The following is a 17740-nucleotide window of genomic DNA, read 5'->3' on the forward strand; positions in this document are numbered from 1 at the left end:
AAATCAAGTGGGACGTGAGGTGGTTCTTGTTTTCTAGGGGGTTGTATGTGCTTAAACATGTTGCTGTAACTTCCTGTTTTTTCAACAGATTCTAGATTGAGTTTGTACAATAAAGAGAGAAGATAAAAGCAACAAGCACTTTTTGACGTTCTGGTGCTCAGTAGCGCCAACCAGAGGACAGCAGTTTATAAAATTGGTGAACCAGGTTCGTGACTATTAGTTCTTTACTTAAAAAAGTAATATTTGGCAAAGTTCTTTGATGTGCAAGGAATCAAACATGTTCTAATGTTGTTACTAAAAAACAGTGAACTTCACTGTAGGTCATTTTCCTGTAGCTGTAAGCAATCGTTTCCACTATAAGTATATTATTTCTTACTTAAAGCACTAAATCACAACAGAACCAGAAGAAACAGCACTAATACAACAGCCATTTGTTTTGTTTTTTGTATTTATTTACAAAATTCACGTTTTTGTAATTCGGAATACTTCCAAGTGCTTCGAGAAGTACCAAAAAGGTCCTAAAGGTGCATCGTGTAGGAAAAAACAAAACAAAATAGGAAGCTCTTTTTTCTTTCAACTACTGAAAAGAAATGTAAGAATGATCACAGGTTAATACTCTTGCTTTTGGTCTGCAACTTCTAATAACTGCGACGGAAGCCTTTTATAAAATGTGAAAAGGAAAATCTCGTACCTAATGCACCTTGACTGTACAGCATCTTAATGCTAGTGTTAATACAATATTGCACACGCAGATCAGATTATTAGAACGGAAGTAAATGTAAACAAACTAACAGTGCATTGTGTTTTTTTTTTTTTTTTTTTCTTCTGACAAGCACTAAACACAGAACACTGGTTAATGTATCAGGCACAGGAACACTCTTACAACGCCATATCCATCTTCATGCCTTCATTAAGGACTACTAGCATAGCTTACTAACGGACTGTTACACCGACGCATCCAAAAAAACGCAAGTTGACTGAACACGGGAACGATAACGCAAACAACCACTGCAGTCAAATAATAATAATAATAATTAAAAGAAAAATGTCAGTAACACTTTTTGAAAAAGTAAATAAAATCCTTTACAAACAATTTTAACATCTTGGCTCTCGCTCTCTCTGTGGACAAAAGTATTGGGATCCCTGACTTATTCAGCCATATGTGGTTCTTCCCCAAACTGTTACCACAACATTAAATGTAAACAATTATACAAGATGTCTTTGTAGCACTTCATTTCAAGACCATCTTTTCCTTCAATTCAACTAAAAGACCCAAACCTCTTCCAGCTGGACGATACCCTCGTACACAAAACCAGCTCTATGAAGATATGCTCTAGTTTTGTGTGTGAGTTTGTGTGTGAATGAGCACAATCATCTCCACCAGCACACTCCAAAATCTAGTGGAGCACCTTCACAGAAGAATGGAGGTTATTTAACCAGTAAATAAGGATTGGATGTGGAATGGGACGTTCAAAAATCACATGAATCTTATGGTCAGGTGTCCACAAACTTTTGCCCATATAATATGTGTGTATATGTATATATATATATATATATATATATATATATATATATATATATATATATATATATATATATGAAAAGCATCAGAGGCATCTAAGAGCCTGTATAATGTATTACTACATCTATATATTACATTCTTAAGAAACATCACCAACAGTCTGTGTGAAATGCAGGCTCAAGTGTTGCTCCTCCCAGGCGTCCTGTACGCGTCTGGCCGCCTCGTCTCCCCGTCTGCTTTACCGCGTCTGCTCAACTGAGACACAGAGCAAAATAAATCACTTTGTATGCTAATTCAATTAGTACACACATACAGTACAAGGGCATGAGTACGACTCATCAGTCAGTTCATTACGATTTCCATGAAATGTTCCTAAGAAATCGGCAGCCTTTAATTATTTCCCCCTGTGAACATTTACTGACATTTCTTTTAGTATTTGTTCATGCTGTACATGCTCCAGTTCATATTCCTGACGTGTTTTGCTATGCTGGGTCTTTCTGACAGAACACAGCAAGGCCAGAGGTGATAAAACTCCTTCTGTTATCTCCCCAGGCTTGCCTCTCTCTTATCTCCCTCTGCTCTTTTCTCAGATGATGTTCGGTTTGTCAAAACACTGATCTGGACTCCGAGTTCACAAATAAACACTGAGAACCCCCCCCCAAGCTCTGCTGTCTTTTTTTTCCGCTTGACTTTGCTGAACTTCTTAAATGTTGCCTTTTATATTCTGCCATTGTTACACACCTGTGTGTGAGATCTTCAGTAATATGATACAACATGATTTGGGGCAGCCGTACTTTTTTACATTTCCAAGTAACCAAAACAGCATACAACATATTTATATATATAATATAACCTTTCACTTGGTGGAAGTGAATGAAATATGCCGATCGGGCGTAATATTAGGACTTTATAACATTATGACTGGTAAAGTGAATAACACTGATTCTCTCTTCATCATGGAACCTGTTAGTGGGCGGGATTTATTAGGCAGCAAGTGAATATTTTGTACACAAAATTGATGCTAGAAGCAGGAAAAATGGGCGAGTGTAAGGATGACAAATTGTGACGTCTAGACGACTGGGTCAGAGCAGCTCCAAAACTGCAGCTCTTGTGGGATGTTCCCGGTCTGCAGTAATCAATCAAAAGTGATCCAAGGAAGGAACAGGGATGAAAAGGCGACAGGGTCACGAGGGGCCGAGGTTCATTGATGTATGTGGGGAGACGAGCTTCTGTAGCTCAAACTGCTGAAGAACTTAATACTGTTAATGCTCGGAGGATCACAACTGTTTTGATGACAACAGTGAGTCATTTCAGTAGTATCTTTATACACTTGTGTACATGATTAAATCAGTATTTCACCCGAAGTAGATTTGATGAAATATTCAATTACATTGACTGCATCTGGCAGACGCCCTTCTCTAGAGCGACTTACATTTATCCCATTTATATACTAAGCAGTTGAGGGTTCATGCTGAAGTGGCAGTAGCAGCTTGGGGGTGCTGGGATTAAACGGTCACGATGTTGCCGCATCTGGGAGCTGGGAGTTTAGTGCAGTAGTGCTGCGTCTAATTCATCTACATCTACTATCTTCATACTTTTGAGTGTGTGGCAAAAGAGTATGCAAATACTGGGACACGCTTTGCGTCATGTAAAGCAAGAGAACGTTGTCGACTGACAAGTAAACAAAGTACTTACATTTCAGCTTTTCTTCATTCATTATATAAGATATAGAACAACACCTTTACCTTGTTTTCTTTTCCCACATTTCATTCACACTTCTCTAAAGCACATCCCCTCATAAAACCCCTTCCTGCATTGTGCAAAGAGTCATGGGTGATATTTTTCATTTTTCGCATACTACACTCGTTCTAATCTAGTATGTAGGAAGTATAATAGATGAACTGGGATGCAGCATATGTCACTGCAGAGAAAGCGTTTGGATCAGTGCTGCTGGGTTTTGTTTGATCTCACAGCTGGTATAGAAATAACCAGGTCGCGCAGCACCTACTGTAAGATGAGATGTCGATCTCCTCTGGGAGTTCGCTGATGTTCACCTCGAACCTGTCCTGCACGTCGTTCAGCGTTCGGGCGTCACTTTCGTCCGACACAAACGTGATGGCCAGACCTTTTGTGCCGAACCTGCCCGCCCTGGCAACCTGAGAGAATAAGAGAATGTTAAATCGTTATAGATATTATTATATTGTATGTATTGAATGATTCAATGATTACTATATATCACTATAGACTAGATTTTTACCGATACCGAACGCTAGGTTGGATCGTACTTGCGGATAACCGAATAAACAATCGAAAGGTTTTAAAATGAATACTGGATAAAAAACAAACAAACATAACACTACATGCAAAAGTACTGACTTTTATTACAAGAATTTTCAATAAACAAAAAAAAGTACTTAATCAGAAAAATGTGCTAAAGAAATAAATATAATATTAATTAATACATTAAATTACATAATGAAAAAAAAATCTAAATAATAAATATAATACAGCACTCTTTGCGTCAATGATTCACCTCTAGAGGGCGCTCTCGTAATGACATTGCTATGGATTTTTGCTGATAGCTGATAGTTCCAGCAATCGACTATTGGTGCCGATTAATTAGCAAAACCGATTAATCGGTCAACCTCTAAAATATACCGATATATACTGATCATATGACATATTACTGAGGCAGTGCAGACCAACCCTGTGTAGGTACGTGTCGGAATCCTCGGGCATGTCATAGTTAAAGGCGATGTTGACCCTTTCGATGTCCATTCCTCTTCCGAACAGGTTTGTGGCCACGAGGATGCGTCTCTGGAAGTCTTTAAACTGCTGATATCGAGCGAGCCTGTGTTAAATTCAAAAAAATGTCATTGACTGCAGTGGAAATGAAATTGATAAAGACCAGAGATGGTGTGTTGGTATGTAAATGAATCGGGTCACACACACACACACACACACACACACACACACCTCTCCTCCTGAGGCATTGCCCTGTGGATGGCGATGGCGGGGAAATTCTGCTCCACCAGTAGCTGTGCGAGAGCGATGCAGCGCTGCACCGACTTCACGAAGATCACCACCTTCAGCAGGCAGAACACACAAGCCAGAATTAATCATAGTAAGATTTCACAGAGGTACGTCTTCAATAATCATAAAGACATGATAATAGTGTATAATGAGATACCTGGTTGAATTCCAACACGTCCAGCAGATCGAAGAGTTTCCTGTTTTTCTCATTGTCCTTCAGCTTGACGTAGTACTGCTGTAGGCCGTGCAGGGTCAGCTTGGTCTCATCATCCACAAATATCTCCATAGGCTGGGATGACCAGTGGATGAGGACATGTTGAGGTACAGGGGTGTAATGTGGGCAGGAAGTGGAATTTTAAAAAGGTGAGGCAAGACACCAAGAAGACATGCAGAAAAAAAAACAATGGCGGTTAGCTGATCTCTCCTCTGCCCCTTCCTCACGGTAACAAATGTAGTACATTATAAATATACGATTTAAAAACTACACAACTTGCTCATACCAGGATCGCTCTAGAACATAGTCAAATTCATTTGCCTATTCTAATGATCTTAAAAGCTGTCCGGATTGTAAACTGGCCTTCCCAGATTCCCAGATCCAATCTCAACCCCTCTGATCTACAAGCGAATCGGTCACAGCAACCCTGATTTGAACCTGTAAACAAACCTTGTTCAATACTTCACAACAGAAAATCAAGTCACGTGTCGGAGATGCCGGTAACGCAATGTTAGAATCGTGTCACGCAACGGTAACTCTATGAGCTGAAGTAATGTTTGCTCATGAGTCTGTCAGTATACAACACTTGTCGTGCTTCATTCAAGATAAAATCTAGTATACATATATGTGATCTGAGCATAAGTATGTGGACACATGGCCATAAGATTCGTATGTTTTTCACGAACATCCCATTCTACATTTAGTCCCCTTTTGCCGTTATAATAACATCCACTCCCCTGGGAAGATGTTCCACTAGATTTTATGGAGATTTCTGCCACACTGGTCTTAGTAAAATCAGGTACTGATGAAGGTGAGCTGAGAAGGTCTGAGGTGCATTTAGCGTTCCAATTCATCACAAAGGTTTCAATATTGTTAAAATCAGGGCTACACAAGATTTTCAACTCCAATCCATGTAAACCATATACTTTGTGCACAGGGGCATTATCATGCTGTAACAGGTTTGGATCTCCTACTTCAAATGAAGAGAAATTTGAATACTACAGCATAAAAAAAAATCCTATACAAATGTATAGGTGGAAACACATGGCTGGAAAAGTTAGGTGTCCCAATACTTTTGTCCATATAGTGTCTCTTACATTTTGAATTGAAGTGGTAGAAAGTGCAGTCCAGGCATTTAAACATTTGCTTATATTCACATTAAGGTAATGCTTTTTTGGGTTGATTGGTAATATTCAAATACAAACAGTGGACTGTGATTCTTCCCCCAGCCTGCAGTCAACACTGTTCACTACATCACTGTGTTTTCTCCACTCCATTTACCTTGGTTTACAGTGTAATCAGCACTTTCAATGATTTTTTAAACACTTCCTCTAACCTGACAAGCGTGCAGCTCTTCCGACTACGGCCTTGTCTCAATCTGTGTACAGGAAAAGATGCGACTCCCTGATGTGCCTGTATTCAAAATGGAAAAATCTAATTGCCCCAATTTCCTCGTAGTTGATCAGACAAGACGTTTCCTGTCCAACATTTGTGTTTTCAGATTGCAGACTGATGTTGCTAACGAGTAATGGAAACCTGTCACGCGTTTGCGCCTTAGTGCGCCGGCTCTGTCATGGACGGCTCCCCGAAGCCCTGCAGTCTCTCTCCAATTTCACACTTGAAGTCTGTGGTGGTGCACCGGTGGTCTAAAGGTTTAAGGGTGTAAAAGCGAAGGGTTTGGGACACTTCTCAAGACTTCATTACAGCCTGGACGGGTTTCAACGCGGGTGTTTTAGGACCGTGGCTCGTTACTCAGGGATAGCGACGGATAGCCATGAAACTGCGTCGTAATTAAACGAGTAATAAAAGTAATGGCTGTGACGAGATGACCGAAAGCATTAAGAGAAGAATGAAGAATTCGATGTGGGAGCTCCGTAACGTTTATATAAAGATCACTCTTGGTATAAAGATTATACGGGTTAGATCAATAATTAATGGAGTACCCAATGGCATACATTATACAGACAAAGATTTTGTGGACACCTGACATCCTATTCTGCATTTATAATAACCTCCACTCTTTAGTCCTGACTGACTTTACCCCTGTAGCTGAAAATCTCCACAATTACACTTCAAAAATATAGTGGAACATCTTCCCAGAAGAGTGGAGGGAATTGTACGAGCAAATTGGGACTAAATGTTTGGCTGATAAACCAAATATTCAAAACATTAACCAAAGCAATTCTTAAATCTATAAATATTAAAGCAACTCTCTTGTGCAATGATGTGAAGTTTTTGACTCCTTTGTGACCTCACATTCCTTTGCTGCATATCTGCAGGTCACAGTTTGTTTTGTCTATCCTAATTTCTCCAGACTAAATAAACAACACCTGTCAGTGTGTGTGTGTGTGTTTGTGTTGCTGATGGCTGGATATGGAGGTACGTGATTCCTCGTAGCCTGACATCCTGGACATGTCTTCACACGTGGCTGTTGTTGGTTCTTCGTTGAGAACACTGGTCAGCAGGACATTCCTCACTTCATTACTTATTTTTGAAAGTCCATGCTGAGATTCATCCGACCTTCGTGCGACCTTTCGGACACTTTACTTTTCTCTTCTTCGCGTCGGCTTTGTTTATTCTTTCAGCGGCGAGATTAAGAGAGAAGTCCGTCTTCAGGCAGGAGAAGCACACGGGCGGGTTTTAATACTCGAGTGGCGACAGGTGATTTAATTACAAAGTCGTTTTTTTGTTTGATTGGCTACATGGTCCCTGAAGCTTTTTCTTTTTTTCAGTTTTTTGTTTGTTTGTTTTGGGTGTATTTCCCGTTTTATGTAATTAGCGCTCGTGCAGGTCTGCTGGGGGCTTCGTTTTAATGAAAGAGCAAGAATCTGTGAGCACTAAGCTCCAGGCTGAGTGGCGTTAAACAGAGCTGCCTTCATAAACTGGAAAGAAACGAGGGAACGGTGGGGGAGGGGGGAGGGGGTGGAGTGTTCCGATTTTTTTGTTTGCACCAGATTTAACCGCCGGCCTTCGGACTTATTTTCTCTCTGTTCTTTTAATCTGTTTGAAAATCACATCGCGGATTTTGTTCACCTTGAATTCTACCTATTTCTTCGAGACTTGTGTAAGCAGACTGTCCTGAAGTGCTTTGAAGAGCTGAATAATTGCAGCGCATCTCCAGGTTTCTTTCAAAGCATTCTGATATACGACGTGCTAATTGAACGTTTCCCGGCTGAACTCAGCGCGAGGGATGTTTTGAAATGTGTGTCGCCTGAAGTGTTTTTTTTTCTAAGCAGCTGCATAGAAAGCTTTCTAGACAGGAAATTGCAGCAGAATGGACTTTACGTGACGGTCTACTATCGCTAAGCTGCACTAATACCGCCAGGTGACACTGTTCCAAATGGGGAAATGTAGCAGTGGCTGCCAAATGAGGAATTAAATCCACTAGCTGTCTCCTGTTCTGTAGAGCCAGTGAGAGACGAACACATTATTATGCTCTATAAAGCCTCTCTCTAACTCCACTGCAATGTGGCTCTTGTCATAACTTTAACCATTTCTCAACACTAGGGCGGCGCCTGTTGCTAAAGGCAGGGGTAGTTGCCGTGGTAGAGGGAGAGGATGTGTAATTACATCTTGCATGAACTTTCGGCAGACTGGACGGATTTCTTTGCTCAAGGTGGCACTGAACATCATGACCTGCTTCTCGTGCGGGGTCATGCGGAAAATCTCCTGGACGTCACGTCGCATATCTGAAAAATAAAACCCATTATTTATTTTTTTGTATTTCATTCCTGCCTATGATTCATCTTATACTTATATCATATACCAACAGCATCCATCCGAACATTGGCTCCTCTGATCACTGCATCCGTTTAAACAACAGCACCTTCTGAAAAACGCCTCCTTCTGAACACTACCTCCTTCTAAACACTACATCGCTCTGAACACCACATTCCTCTAAACACCACTTTCCTCTGAAACACGCCTCCTTCTGAAGCACGCCTCCCTCTGAGCACCACGTTTCTCTGAAACACGCTTCCTACGTCCTTTTGAACACTACCTTGTTCTGAACACCACATTCCTCTGAATGCCACCTATTTTGAACACCACATCCCTCTGAACACTAAGTTCCTCTGAAGCACCATCTCCTTCTGAACACCACCTCCCTTTAAACACTACATCCTTTTGAACACCACATCATTTTGAACACTACATCCTTATGAACACCACATATTTCTGAACACAACATCTTTCTAAACATCTTCTAAACACCACCTCCTGCTGAACACTACCTGGCTCTGAACACTACCTTGCTCTGAACACTACATCCTTCTAAACACCCCCTCCTTCTGAACACCACATTGCTCTGCACACTACATCCCTCTGAAGCACCATCACCTTCTGAACACCATCATTCTTTAAACACTACAATAATCTATGAACAATGTCATTTCGATGAATAAAAAGCCACTCACCAAGCTGTTCCAGCATCTTGTCACACTCGTCCAGGATGAAGTGTTTGATGTGGCGCAGGTTGAGACTCTTGTTGCGTGACAGGGCCAGGATGCGGCCGGGCGTTCCAACCACTATGTGAGGACTCTCTCTCTTCAGCGTCTCCTCGTCCTTCTTCACCGGCAAACCGCCAAAGAACACTGCCACCTGAGAGAGAGAGAGAGAGAGAGAGAGAGAGAGAGAGAGAGAGAGAGAGAGAGAGAGAGAGAGAGAACATCAAAAACTAATAAAACCACTACACATCCTCACGCAACACATACAGAAATTCTAATATAGATGATATAATAAAAAAACATTTATGGTATTTACTCTGCAAAAAAGAGAAGTGAACTATTATGGGATGCATTAGGAAAGATATTATAGCATTGTCTGAAAAGCTGTTCTTATTTTAACTTTAAAGCATGCGGTTGTAAATGTGGATATAAAAGAAAAGAAAAGAAAAAAACACTACTAATTATAAAGGTATGGTACAAACATGCCACACTGAAAAGCAAAACCTTCCCTGTGCTGTTCTGTCAATGGAATGTTGTAAGACATTTGAATTGCATTTTCATCAGAGCCTGTTGTGCCTCACAGAAATACAATCACTCCCTAATCACAGCCATTAGCCACGTTTAGGGATCTTCACGAGTGTCCTATTTTGGGTTATTGTTTCTTCAATCCTTCTGCACTAAACCCTTAATATTTATCTTGAATTCGCATCATTGGACGTGGTAGCTATGTCTTTAGGTTACTGATTGGAAGGTTCAGGTTCAAGCCCCAGCACTGCCAAGCTGCCACTGTGGGGCCCTTAAGCAAGGCCCTTAACTCGGTTTCGCTCCAGGAACACTGTATCATGGTGGACTCTGCGCTGTGACCCCAGATTTTGTTTACATCCTGGGATATTTGAAGAAAGAATTTCACTGTGCTGTATGTGAAAAATTTATATCCATTTTATTATTTACAATCGTTTTTTTTTTGGACTTTGTAGAAAGTGTACTACGCAGTGGTGAACAATAACGAATCGAGTGGAGACTTTTACTTTCATTTCACTCAACTACATTTTGCAAAATCAGTCGTTCCTTTTTATTTATGTGGATAAAAATGTAACCGGTCAAACACGCCACAATCCACCAATCGGGGTCGAGCACGCGCTCTGTTTGAACTGTTTTGATTGGCGCTTGGTTTATCTACTGATCACCAACATACAGTTCAGCGTCGGTTCAACAGGTAGCATAACATTTAGAGAGGAATAAATGATGAAGAAACTCCAGACTCGAATTTGCCACACCTTTTTTGCGTGAAGCCGTTTTATAGGGTTTTGGGTTCACGATAATTTAAATAGACATCAATCAGTGTTGGAATCATTCATATCATTCTATTAATAGATCGTTGTGCTGAGAGGAACAGAGTCTTTTCACAAAAACTGAGTTGATTCAGCAAAAGTCATGTGATAAAAATGATAACAGGAACATTAGCTATAATAAATCGTAGTACTTTCGATACTTGAGTACATTTGAAGCCAAATAATTTTGTACTCAAGTGAAAGTTTTAACTCGTGTATCTCTACTTTAACTCAATTACATGGTTTAAGTACTTCGTCCACTACTGATACTGAGGGATGGAGTGAAGTAGCTCCAATAATAGTCCTTTCTTACACCTACAGAGACAAAAGCTATATTCAAACCTTGACAGCAGGCATGTACTTGGAGAAGCGCTCGTACTCTTTGCTGATCTGGAATGCCAGCTCTCGAGTATGACACATCACCAGCACTGATACCTGGACATGCAACATGAAGCATCTCACAGTTATTTTCAGGAATCAAATACAGCTTAAAATAGTAATAAAAAAATATATATAAATATATTTGATTTAATAAATAATGAAAAAGGCAGCTTGTTGCTGTTTTGCTGCAATGAAAATATTTATACATGTGCAATTTAAGGGTCTCAGGGTCTATTAAAAAAAAAAAAAAAAAAAGCATGGTGGTGGTAGTCTCATGTTAAAATTTCCCCCCCAGACTCTTGGTTTCTTCTACGCATAATGACCAAGACTTTAGACTCTTTAAATATATTTGAAATGGTCATGTTTTGAGGCGTGTTACCTGTCCGGTCACTGGTTCCAGTTGCTGGAGTGTCGCCAAGACAAAGACGGCCGTCTTCCCCATTCCCGACTTGGCCTGGCACAACACATCCATGCCCAAGATGGCTTGTGGAATGCACTCGTGCTGAACTGAAAGAGGACGTAGCAAGAACGCCTGGTTACACACCATTGAAACGTCTCGAGTCTAGGCTGAACCCGCACATCTCACCAAATTTGCTTTGTTTTCACTGTGTCACCCCCTCACGCTCCTCACCCTCCGACGGATGCTCGAAGCCGCAGTCCACGATGGCCCTGAGGAGCTCAGGTTTTAGCAGGAAGTCCCTGAACCCTGAGGAGTGGATGGAAACATAGGATCCTTTAAGTCCCTCTTTCCTCAAGACCACGGTGCTGCCGTCTCCCACAAGTCCTCTGTCTCCGACACCTCCTGTCGCGTCCACCTCATCCTCCTCGTAATCTAACAGCTCGTTGTCCACATCGTTCTCCGTCATTCTGTGAAAAGAGGCACAAAACACAACCTTTTATAGTACACAGGTTTCTAATCGTACACCATCTATTCCAACGTCTCCTAACATAACTATACGGTTGAGAAAACACACACGTGTGGTGTGTTAGAAGAGGAAAATCACTCAAATGTGCAGGACAGGAGGTTTTCACAAAAGTCGTAGATTCAATGCTTTAATAGGAAGAGCCTGATGCGACAAAAAAAAAAAACAACAACGAATAAATTAAATTAAAAAAATGTAAGAGGTTTTTAATAAATATTGGTAACGTGCCTGGGGATTTAAATATTTAACAATATCTGTACAGGTATATTCTGTTCTAATTTATCCTGTAAATGAATTTTTGATTAATGTGCATTAATGTTACGCTGTACAGGCAATTTAGATGATTTTGCTTAATTTGTAGTTATTTATTTATTAATTTTTTGGATTTATTGATCCAATATGTTTTTAACCATACCCTTCTATATCCACTGGTATATGTTTTGTACATCGTGGCTTTAACATCTTAAGAGGAAATATTTTAAGAATGTCTGATTTCAAATTGTATTTGTCACATACACATTCATACAGAGTACAGTGTGTAGTGAAATGGTTTATTACGACATGTCCAACATGTAAACGTAAAAAATAGAAATGGAATATAAAAAGAAACAAGAAAATATGAAAAAAAAAATACATTTAATAAAAAGAAAAATTAACTAGAACCACTGGGTTTTTCCCAATAAGTCAATATACGGCCAATTATTATAGACTGTAAATAAAAATGTGAAATCAAAAAAGGGAATAAAAAGACTGTCAGTTTTAGTCTTTTACTTGACAGGCGGTTTTGGTCGTTTTATTAGAAAGTTGTTTGTGTGTGCTGAGTGTAAAAGAAAATAAAAGTTGTCTTACACACGATTCGATAAGAAAGATTTAATTAGATTTCCTAAAAAAAAACTCCTGATGGCTGACAAGATTTTTGTTGTTGTCATCTTTTCAAATCTTAAGTCCAAGACTATAATTTTTTATTGAATAATTTAGACTATTTTTATGTTTATGATATTTATAATAAAACTATAATTACAATAGAATAGCATCTATAATTAAATTCTAATTTTAATTTCTAAGGTTGTTATGAATTAAATGACAAGATGTGAACAGAGACCTGATCACACAGAACCCAACATTCACAATATAACAAATAAATAAAAGAATAATCCTGAAAAACACATACATTTACACACACACAAATACATATACACACACACACACATATATATATATATATATATATATATATATATATATATATATATATTAAAAGATTAATGCAATAGTAAAAACGATACTGTCTGTATTTTCACAGCAGATATATTTATTTCAATAAATTATTATTAATTATTAATAATTAATAATAGTGATAAGGATATAACGGTCCTAATAGCGCTACACACCTGATTAGCATTGCTAGCGCTCCTTTATTTTTATGCTTTTCCGTTTTAACCTTGGCAGCCGAATGTCCTGTTTATATATATTATAATATTTTTGTATATTTGGCTGCTCTTAAAATAAGCACTTACTTCGAATTGACTCTGCAAAATAATTAAATTCGGGAATTCCTCTTCACCTGGTCGCGCGTCTTGATGTCCTCATTTGCGTGCGACAATCCTGACCTGTCAAAGGCCCCCAAACCGAAGGTGTCCTGTTTAACTGCCTGAACAAAATACAAGACGTTAAAGCGATTCTTGCGTATTCGCGGATATTTTATCACCTAATTAAAGAGCACAAAAAGCCGCAAACGAATAGTAAGTAAGATATGAATGTTATACAATCGACAAAAATTCCTGCTAGGGTGTAGGTATTGATTCGCTCACACCCACGTGTACATGTGTGTGTCGATTCGCGTGTCGGTTCGTCACGTGGGATATTTTACAGCTCGCTTTCACTAAGTGTCGGATTTAAACGGTATTTTGGGAATCTTTATAGGAATGTCGTATTTTGAGGGGGATATAAACTTTTGCCCGGAGTGCGGTAACATCCTTCCAATCCCGGGAATTCAGGATTTCATTACTTGTCCTCGATGCGCCTTTAACATCCCTGTCCGAGGTGGGAATTCATCTTATTCTTATTTAACCATTACAAGGAGAAAGACTAATCCAAATAAATATTATATGCTAGATCTGTATCATTTGATCTCTGGCTATTTTATGTATAATTATATTGAAAAAAGTACATTTATTAAGGGTTTGGCGGAAATGTCTGAACCATAAAAACTCCAGTATGACTAATTCAACCATTATTATTGTATTACTGGGCCAAAAAACATTATTGTTTTAATATACAGTGTGTCTATATAATATTATGTAGCTGTAATATAGATGGGTATATTATATAAAATGCCCAAACTAGATCCTGCAATTGACAGATCTTTTTTTCCTTATAATTTAGCTATCGATTATTTTGATGATCGATTATTCGACCTGATTATTCATGCGTCCGCAAAACAAATCGTATTTTCAGTACAGAGCGAGCAGCCACAGTGACACTGTGCTAACTCTAGTTTCTTTTTATACCCCTGGCATTGTTTATGTTTTCAAATTTAATAATAAAAATAAAAAAAATGAAAATCACTGTGCAAGGCTGAGACTAAACAAACTTGCGGTCCGCCACTTAAAACATTCCTGAGGAAACTCGGATAGTAACTTTGTTCCGCACGTAAAAAACAAAAGCATTGCATTAGCTACACATGGGTGAATTGAAACTGAATGTGATGTCAGAGAAGGAGATTCCTCTCCTGACAAAATTGTTGTAAAGTCTAATTGCAGTCGGCTGGAAAGTCTTCTTGCAACGTTCTTCATCACAGCAGAGCTGAAGTGTTCTCCTGCTGAAAGAGCTCCGGTGTTTAGCCAGTTGGTTTTAAAGGGGATTTGAGAGCTTCTTCGAGGTCCTCAATACTGAGCGAGTCTTCATGATGAGTTTGTTGGTTTTCCTGGTGTCACTGTCTCTGATGCTGCTGTTGCACTTCCAACAACAGACTGATAAAAGATCTGCAACATTTTGCCACAAATGGACCTAAATCCTGTAGACAGCTTCTGTGTTGCATTTCCAGTCCAATCTGTTGTCAATGTAAACTCCAAGATTAATAATTACAGTTTGCAACATAATCCAACATTGACCTTCTTAGGAGAATATTTGGGCCCCTCTGTATTATATAGTCAAATATGTGCGAAGGTTATTTCAACACTAGATGGCGCAATGTTGTAAACCGCACTAGAAACACTTACGTGTGGTCTTTCCAAATGTTGTTTCTAAATAAGTGCACTAAAACAACACAAGCCAAGAAAACAGTTTCCAGATTGTATGCTTATAATTGAGGGATTATGTCTTGTTTTTACGGAATAACAGTGGGAATTGGAGAAATTATTATATTCTTTCGTTTATAATTATAAGAACGTGATGTATCCTGGTTAATCACGCGATCTTGGAGATTGCTTTACGTCACTGTATGAGCTTGAGCGTGATCTGAAGCTCGCAGAGCAAAGAAAGCGCATTCACGGATTTCAATTTGAACAATACATTTATATTTATTCATCCTTAGTTAAATGCCTGGTCAGGGTCAGTGAGGTTTGTTTATATTTTGGGAATTTGTGCCACCTAAATTTGCTGGAAAATGTCATGGGATTAAAAAAATGCACTGCACATCCATATTTAAAAAAAGAGAGAATTTTAATACGAAAAATTTGAATGAGAGGAAACTAATGAACACTTTCTATTGAATAAAACCGTATATAATATCATTTGTAACATCCCTAATGTTGGAGTATGGCATGTTTTCAAATGTTTCTTCTCCCTTCAGACCTTTCAGGGCACGTGATCAAGTCATCGGTGGTGTTTAATTCGTTAGAGAAGAGTTCGTCGGTCGTAGAGAGAGAGGAAGACGGAGAGCTAAAAGGCCCCGTGGTGAGTTAACGTTGATCAACCGGTAGATTAGAATCGATGTTGACCAGGATTGGATTGTACGAGGAAACACAAACATTAATGACCATTTTTTTTTCACGCCGTATTAATTGTCGTCCGATTGTTCCACAGATCGACAGGAGGTGTTCGCGCTGCAATAAAGAAGGAATGGTTTACCACACGAGACAAATGAGATCTGCTGATGAAGGCCAGACTGTGTTTTTCACGTGCATACACTGCAGGTAGTGTTGTCACATGACTCATAATAACCCCTAATGACTTATTACATTCGACTTTTCAAAGTGCAGGATGGAGCTGCTCGCTTTCCTCAAATGATCCACTAGACATAGACCGAGATATTTATTCTTTTTTTTTACCCATCAAAAAAAATTCAACAATTTCATCAAAAATCTCAGGAACTCATGGACCTCCTGCAAAACACCTATTTTTTTATGAGGCCTATGAAGTCAACATTGTTACTTTACACAAACTGATATACAAACATATATGAGTATTTCACAAAAGTAAGTACGCCCCTCACATTTCAGCAACCATTTTATTATATGTTCTGAAGGGACAATACTATAGAAATGAAACTGGATATATTTTAGAGTATAAATGTGCAGCTTGTATACAGTACAGATTTGCTGTCCTCTGAAAATAACTCAACATACAGCTATTATTGTCTAAATAACTTGCAACAAAAGTAAGTACACCCTAAGTGATAAACAGCTGTATGTCATGTAACCGTGCAAAGTAACGTGTCCTGTTTATGTTCTTGTTTTTTTGTCTGCTTGACAGAACCAGATAAATTTGTGTATTTTGTATTAGAGCACGAAAATACAAAATATATATATGCTCAAATATGAGGGATGTACTCACTGATACTATATTTTAAAATATAGTTTGTATAAGAGAAGCACAGGATCTAAATGTAGGATAATTTCAAGTGCATTTTTGTAATTCATTTCATTTACCAAGAGCAATCTCTGAATACTTCTCATTCTTCATCAACTAAAGGGAAACTGACTCACTTCTCATGTCATTTTCTTTTTTTTTCCACAACAGATACCAAGAAAAAGAGGATTCATGAAGGAGAGAAGGATAAAATTTTGTTTGATCAACAACTACATATTTTCCATTGTTTGTGTGTGTGTGTGTGTGTGTGTGTGTGTGTGTGTGTGTGTGTGTGTGTGTGTGTGTGTGTGTGTGTGTGTGTGTGTGTGTAAGAGAGAGAGAAACAAAGACTGAAGACAACTCATTTGACACCTGGCTTGTTTTTACAGTATGCTCCCTGTGTTTGAATGTGGCATTTATATCTAAATAATAATAAAAAATTAACAAACGTGTACACGTTCTATTCATCTGTGTGAAATGGTTCATTCTGATTGGTCAGAAGATGCTAAATCATTTTTCGTAACACCACCTGTAAGAATCGTCCAACTGCAAATTTCAGACTTATTATCCTGCTCATTCTACTTTAATTAGTTCTGTGTAATTAATTCACACAGAGAACGGTATGGTGGATATAACAGCACAATACATAGATTAATCTTTTATAATAACAAATCCATGATCCTTTATATGGAGAAGCTTTCTTAATGGAATCTCATGGAACCTGTATGGAAGGAGTCTCCAGTGTCAAACGAGGATACTCGGTGCCTGTGGTGGAAAGTAACGAATTACATTTACTACCATTACTACCATTATATTCAAGTCCTGAATTGTAATTATTTTCATTTATTTTTATTTAGGTTTTTATTTTATTTTTTATTTAGATAAATATTATTTAGATACATTTTTATCATTTATTTAATTATTTAGGTTAATTTTTTGCCCTTTTAGAGCTAAACTAGTAAAAAAAAAAAAAAAAAAAAAAAGGACTTGCTACATTTTAATTGAGTTACTTTTTACTTGAGTAGATTTTTTGACCGGTAACTAGAATTTTTGAAATCATTTATATTTTCTCATAATTTCAAAAAACCTGAAGTGAAATT

General features: G+C 38.4%; 2 protein-coding genes and 1 long non-coding RNA gene across 6 annotated transcripts in view; 2 read left to right on the forward strand and 1 right to left on the reverse strand.

The window, feature by feature from the left end:
• Positions 1-758, forward strand: part of LOC124381973 — a 1204-nt gene extending 446 nt beyond the window's left edge. Inside the window, exon 2 of the long non-coding RNA XR_006924953.1 lies at positions 89-758. This is a non-coding gene — a long non-coding RNA (uncharacterized LOC124381973). The remainder of the gene's footprint in view (positions 1-88) is intronic.
• The window catches only part of ddx39b (DEAD (Asp-Glu-Ala-Asp) box polypeptide 39B), a 22455-nt gene extending 8867 nt beyond the window's left edge, over positions 1-13588 (reverse strand). The window contains exons 1-11 of one of the 4 annotated variants that reach the window (XR_006924952.1): positions 13414-13433; positions 11558-11793; positions 11306-11433; positions 10888-10980; positions 9185-9368; positions 8340-8458; positions 4713-4844; positions 4499-4608; positions 4229-4373; positions 3531-3678; positions 1680-1777 (exon numbers count right to left, since the gene is read on the reverse strand). Coding sequence is in view for 3 of the 4 variants with exons in the window: in XM_046843980.1 (XP_046699936.1) it covers positions 1761-1777; positions 3531-3678; positions 4229-4373; positions 4499-4608; positions 4713-4844; positions 8340-8458; positions 9185-9368; positions 10888-10980; positions 11306-11433; positions 11558-11793; positions 13414-13439 (1338 nt within the window). In the remaining variant the exon portion in view is untranslated. Of the gene's footprint in view, positions 1-430; positions 1778-3530; positions 3679-4228; positions 4374-4498; positions 4609-4712; positions 4845-8339; positions 8459-9184; positions 9369-10887; positions 10981-11305; positions 11434-11557; positions 11794-13240 lie in introns of those variants that run through there. The other 3 variants (XM_046843980.1, XM_046843982.1, XM_046843981.1) reach the window with 3 other exon arrangements.
• A 76-nt stretch (positions 13589-13664) lies between these two features.
• polr1h (RNA polymerase I subunit H) lies at positions 13665-17092 on the forward strand. Its single transcript, XM_046843987.1, has 4 exons — positions 13665-13892; positions 15643-15746; positions 15876-15985; positions 16812-17092. Exons 1-4 carry the CDS (start codon positions 13775-13777, stop codon positions 16834-16836), a joined length of 357 nt encoding a protein of 118 aa, XP_046699943.1. The 5' UTR covers positions 13665-13774; the 3' UTR covers positions 16837-17092.
• The last annotated feature ends 648 nt before the right edge of the window (positions 17093-17740 follow it).

Source organism: Silurus meridionalis, chromosome 29 (genome assembly GCF_014805685.1).
Source record: "Silurus meridionalis isolate SWU-2019-XX chromosome 29, ASM1480568v1, whole genome shotgun sequence".
Lineage (NCBI taxonomy): Eukaryota > Metazoa > Chordata > Actinopteri > Siluriformes > Siluridae > Silurus > Silurus meridionalis.

Excerpts from the sequence above, each read along its gene's own strand:
- polr1h (XM_046843987.1), top strand. The coding sequence starts at position 13,775 with ATGTCGTATTTTGAGGGGGATATAAACTTTTGCCCGGAGTGCGGTAAC. Across the intron at positions 15,747-15,875 it reads GAGAGCTAAAAGGCCCCGTG|ATCGACAGGAGGTGTTCGCG; the intron begins GTGAGTTAACGT and ends ATTGTTCCACAG. Across the intron at positions 15,986-16,811 it reads TTCACGTGCATACACTGCAG|ATACCAAGAAAAAGAGGATT; the intron begins GTAGTGTTGTCA and ends TTTCCACAACAG.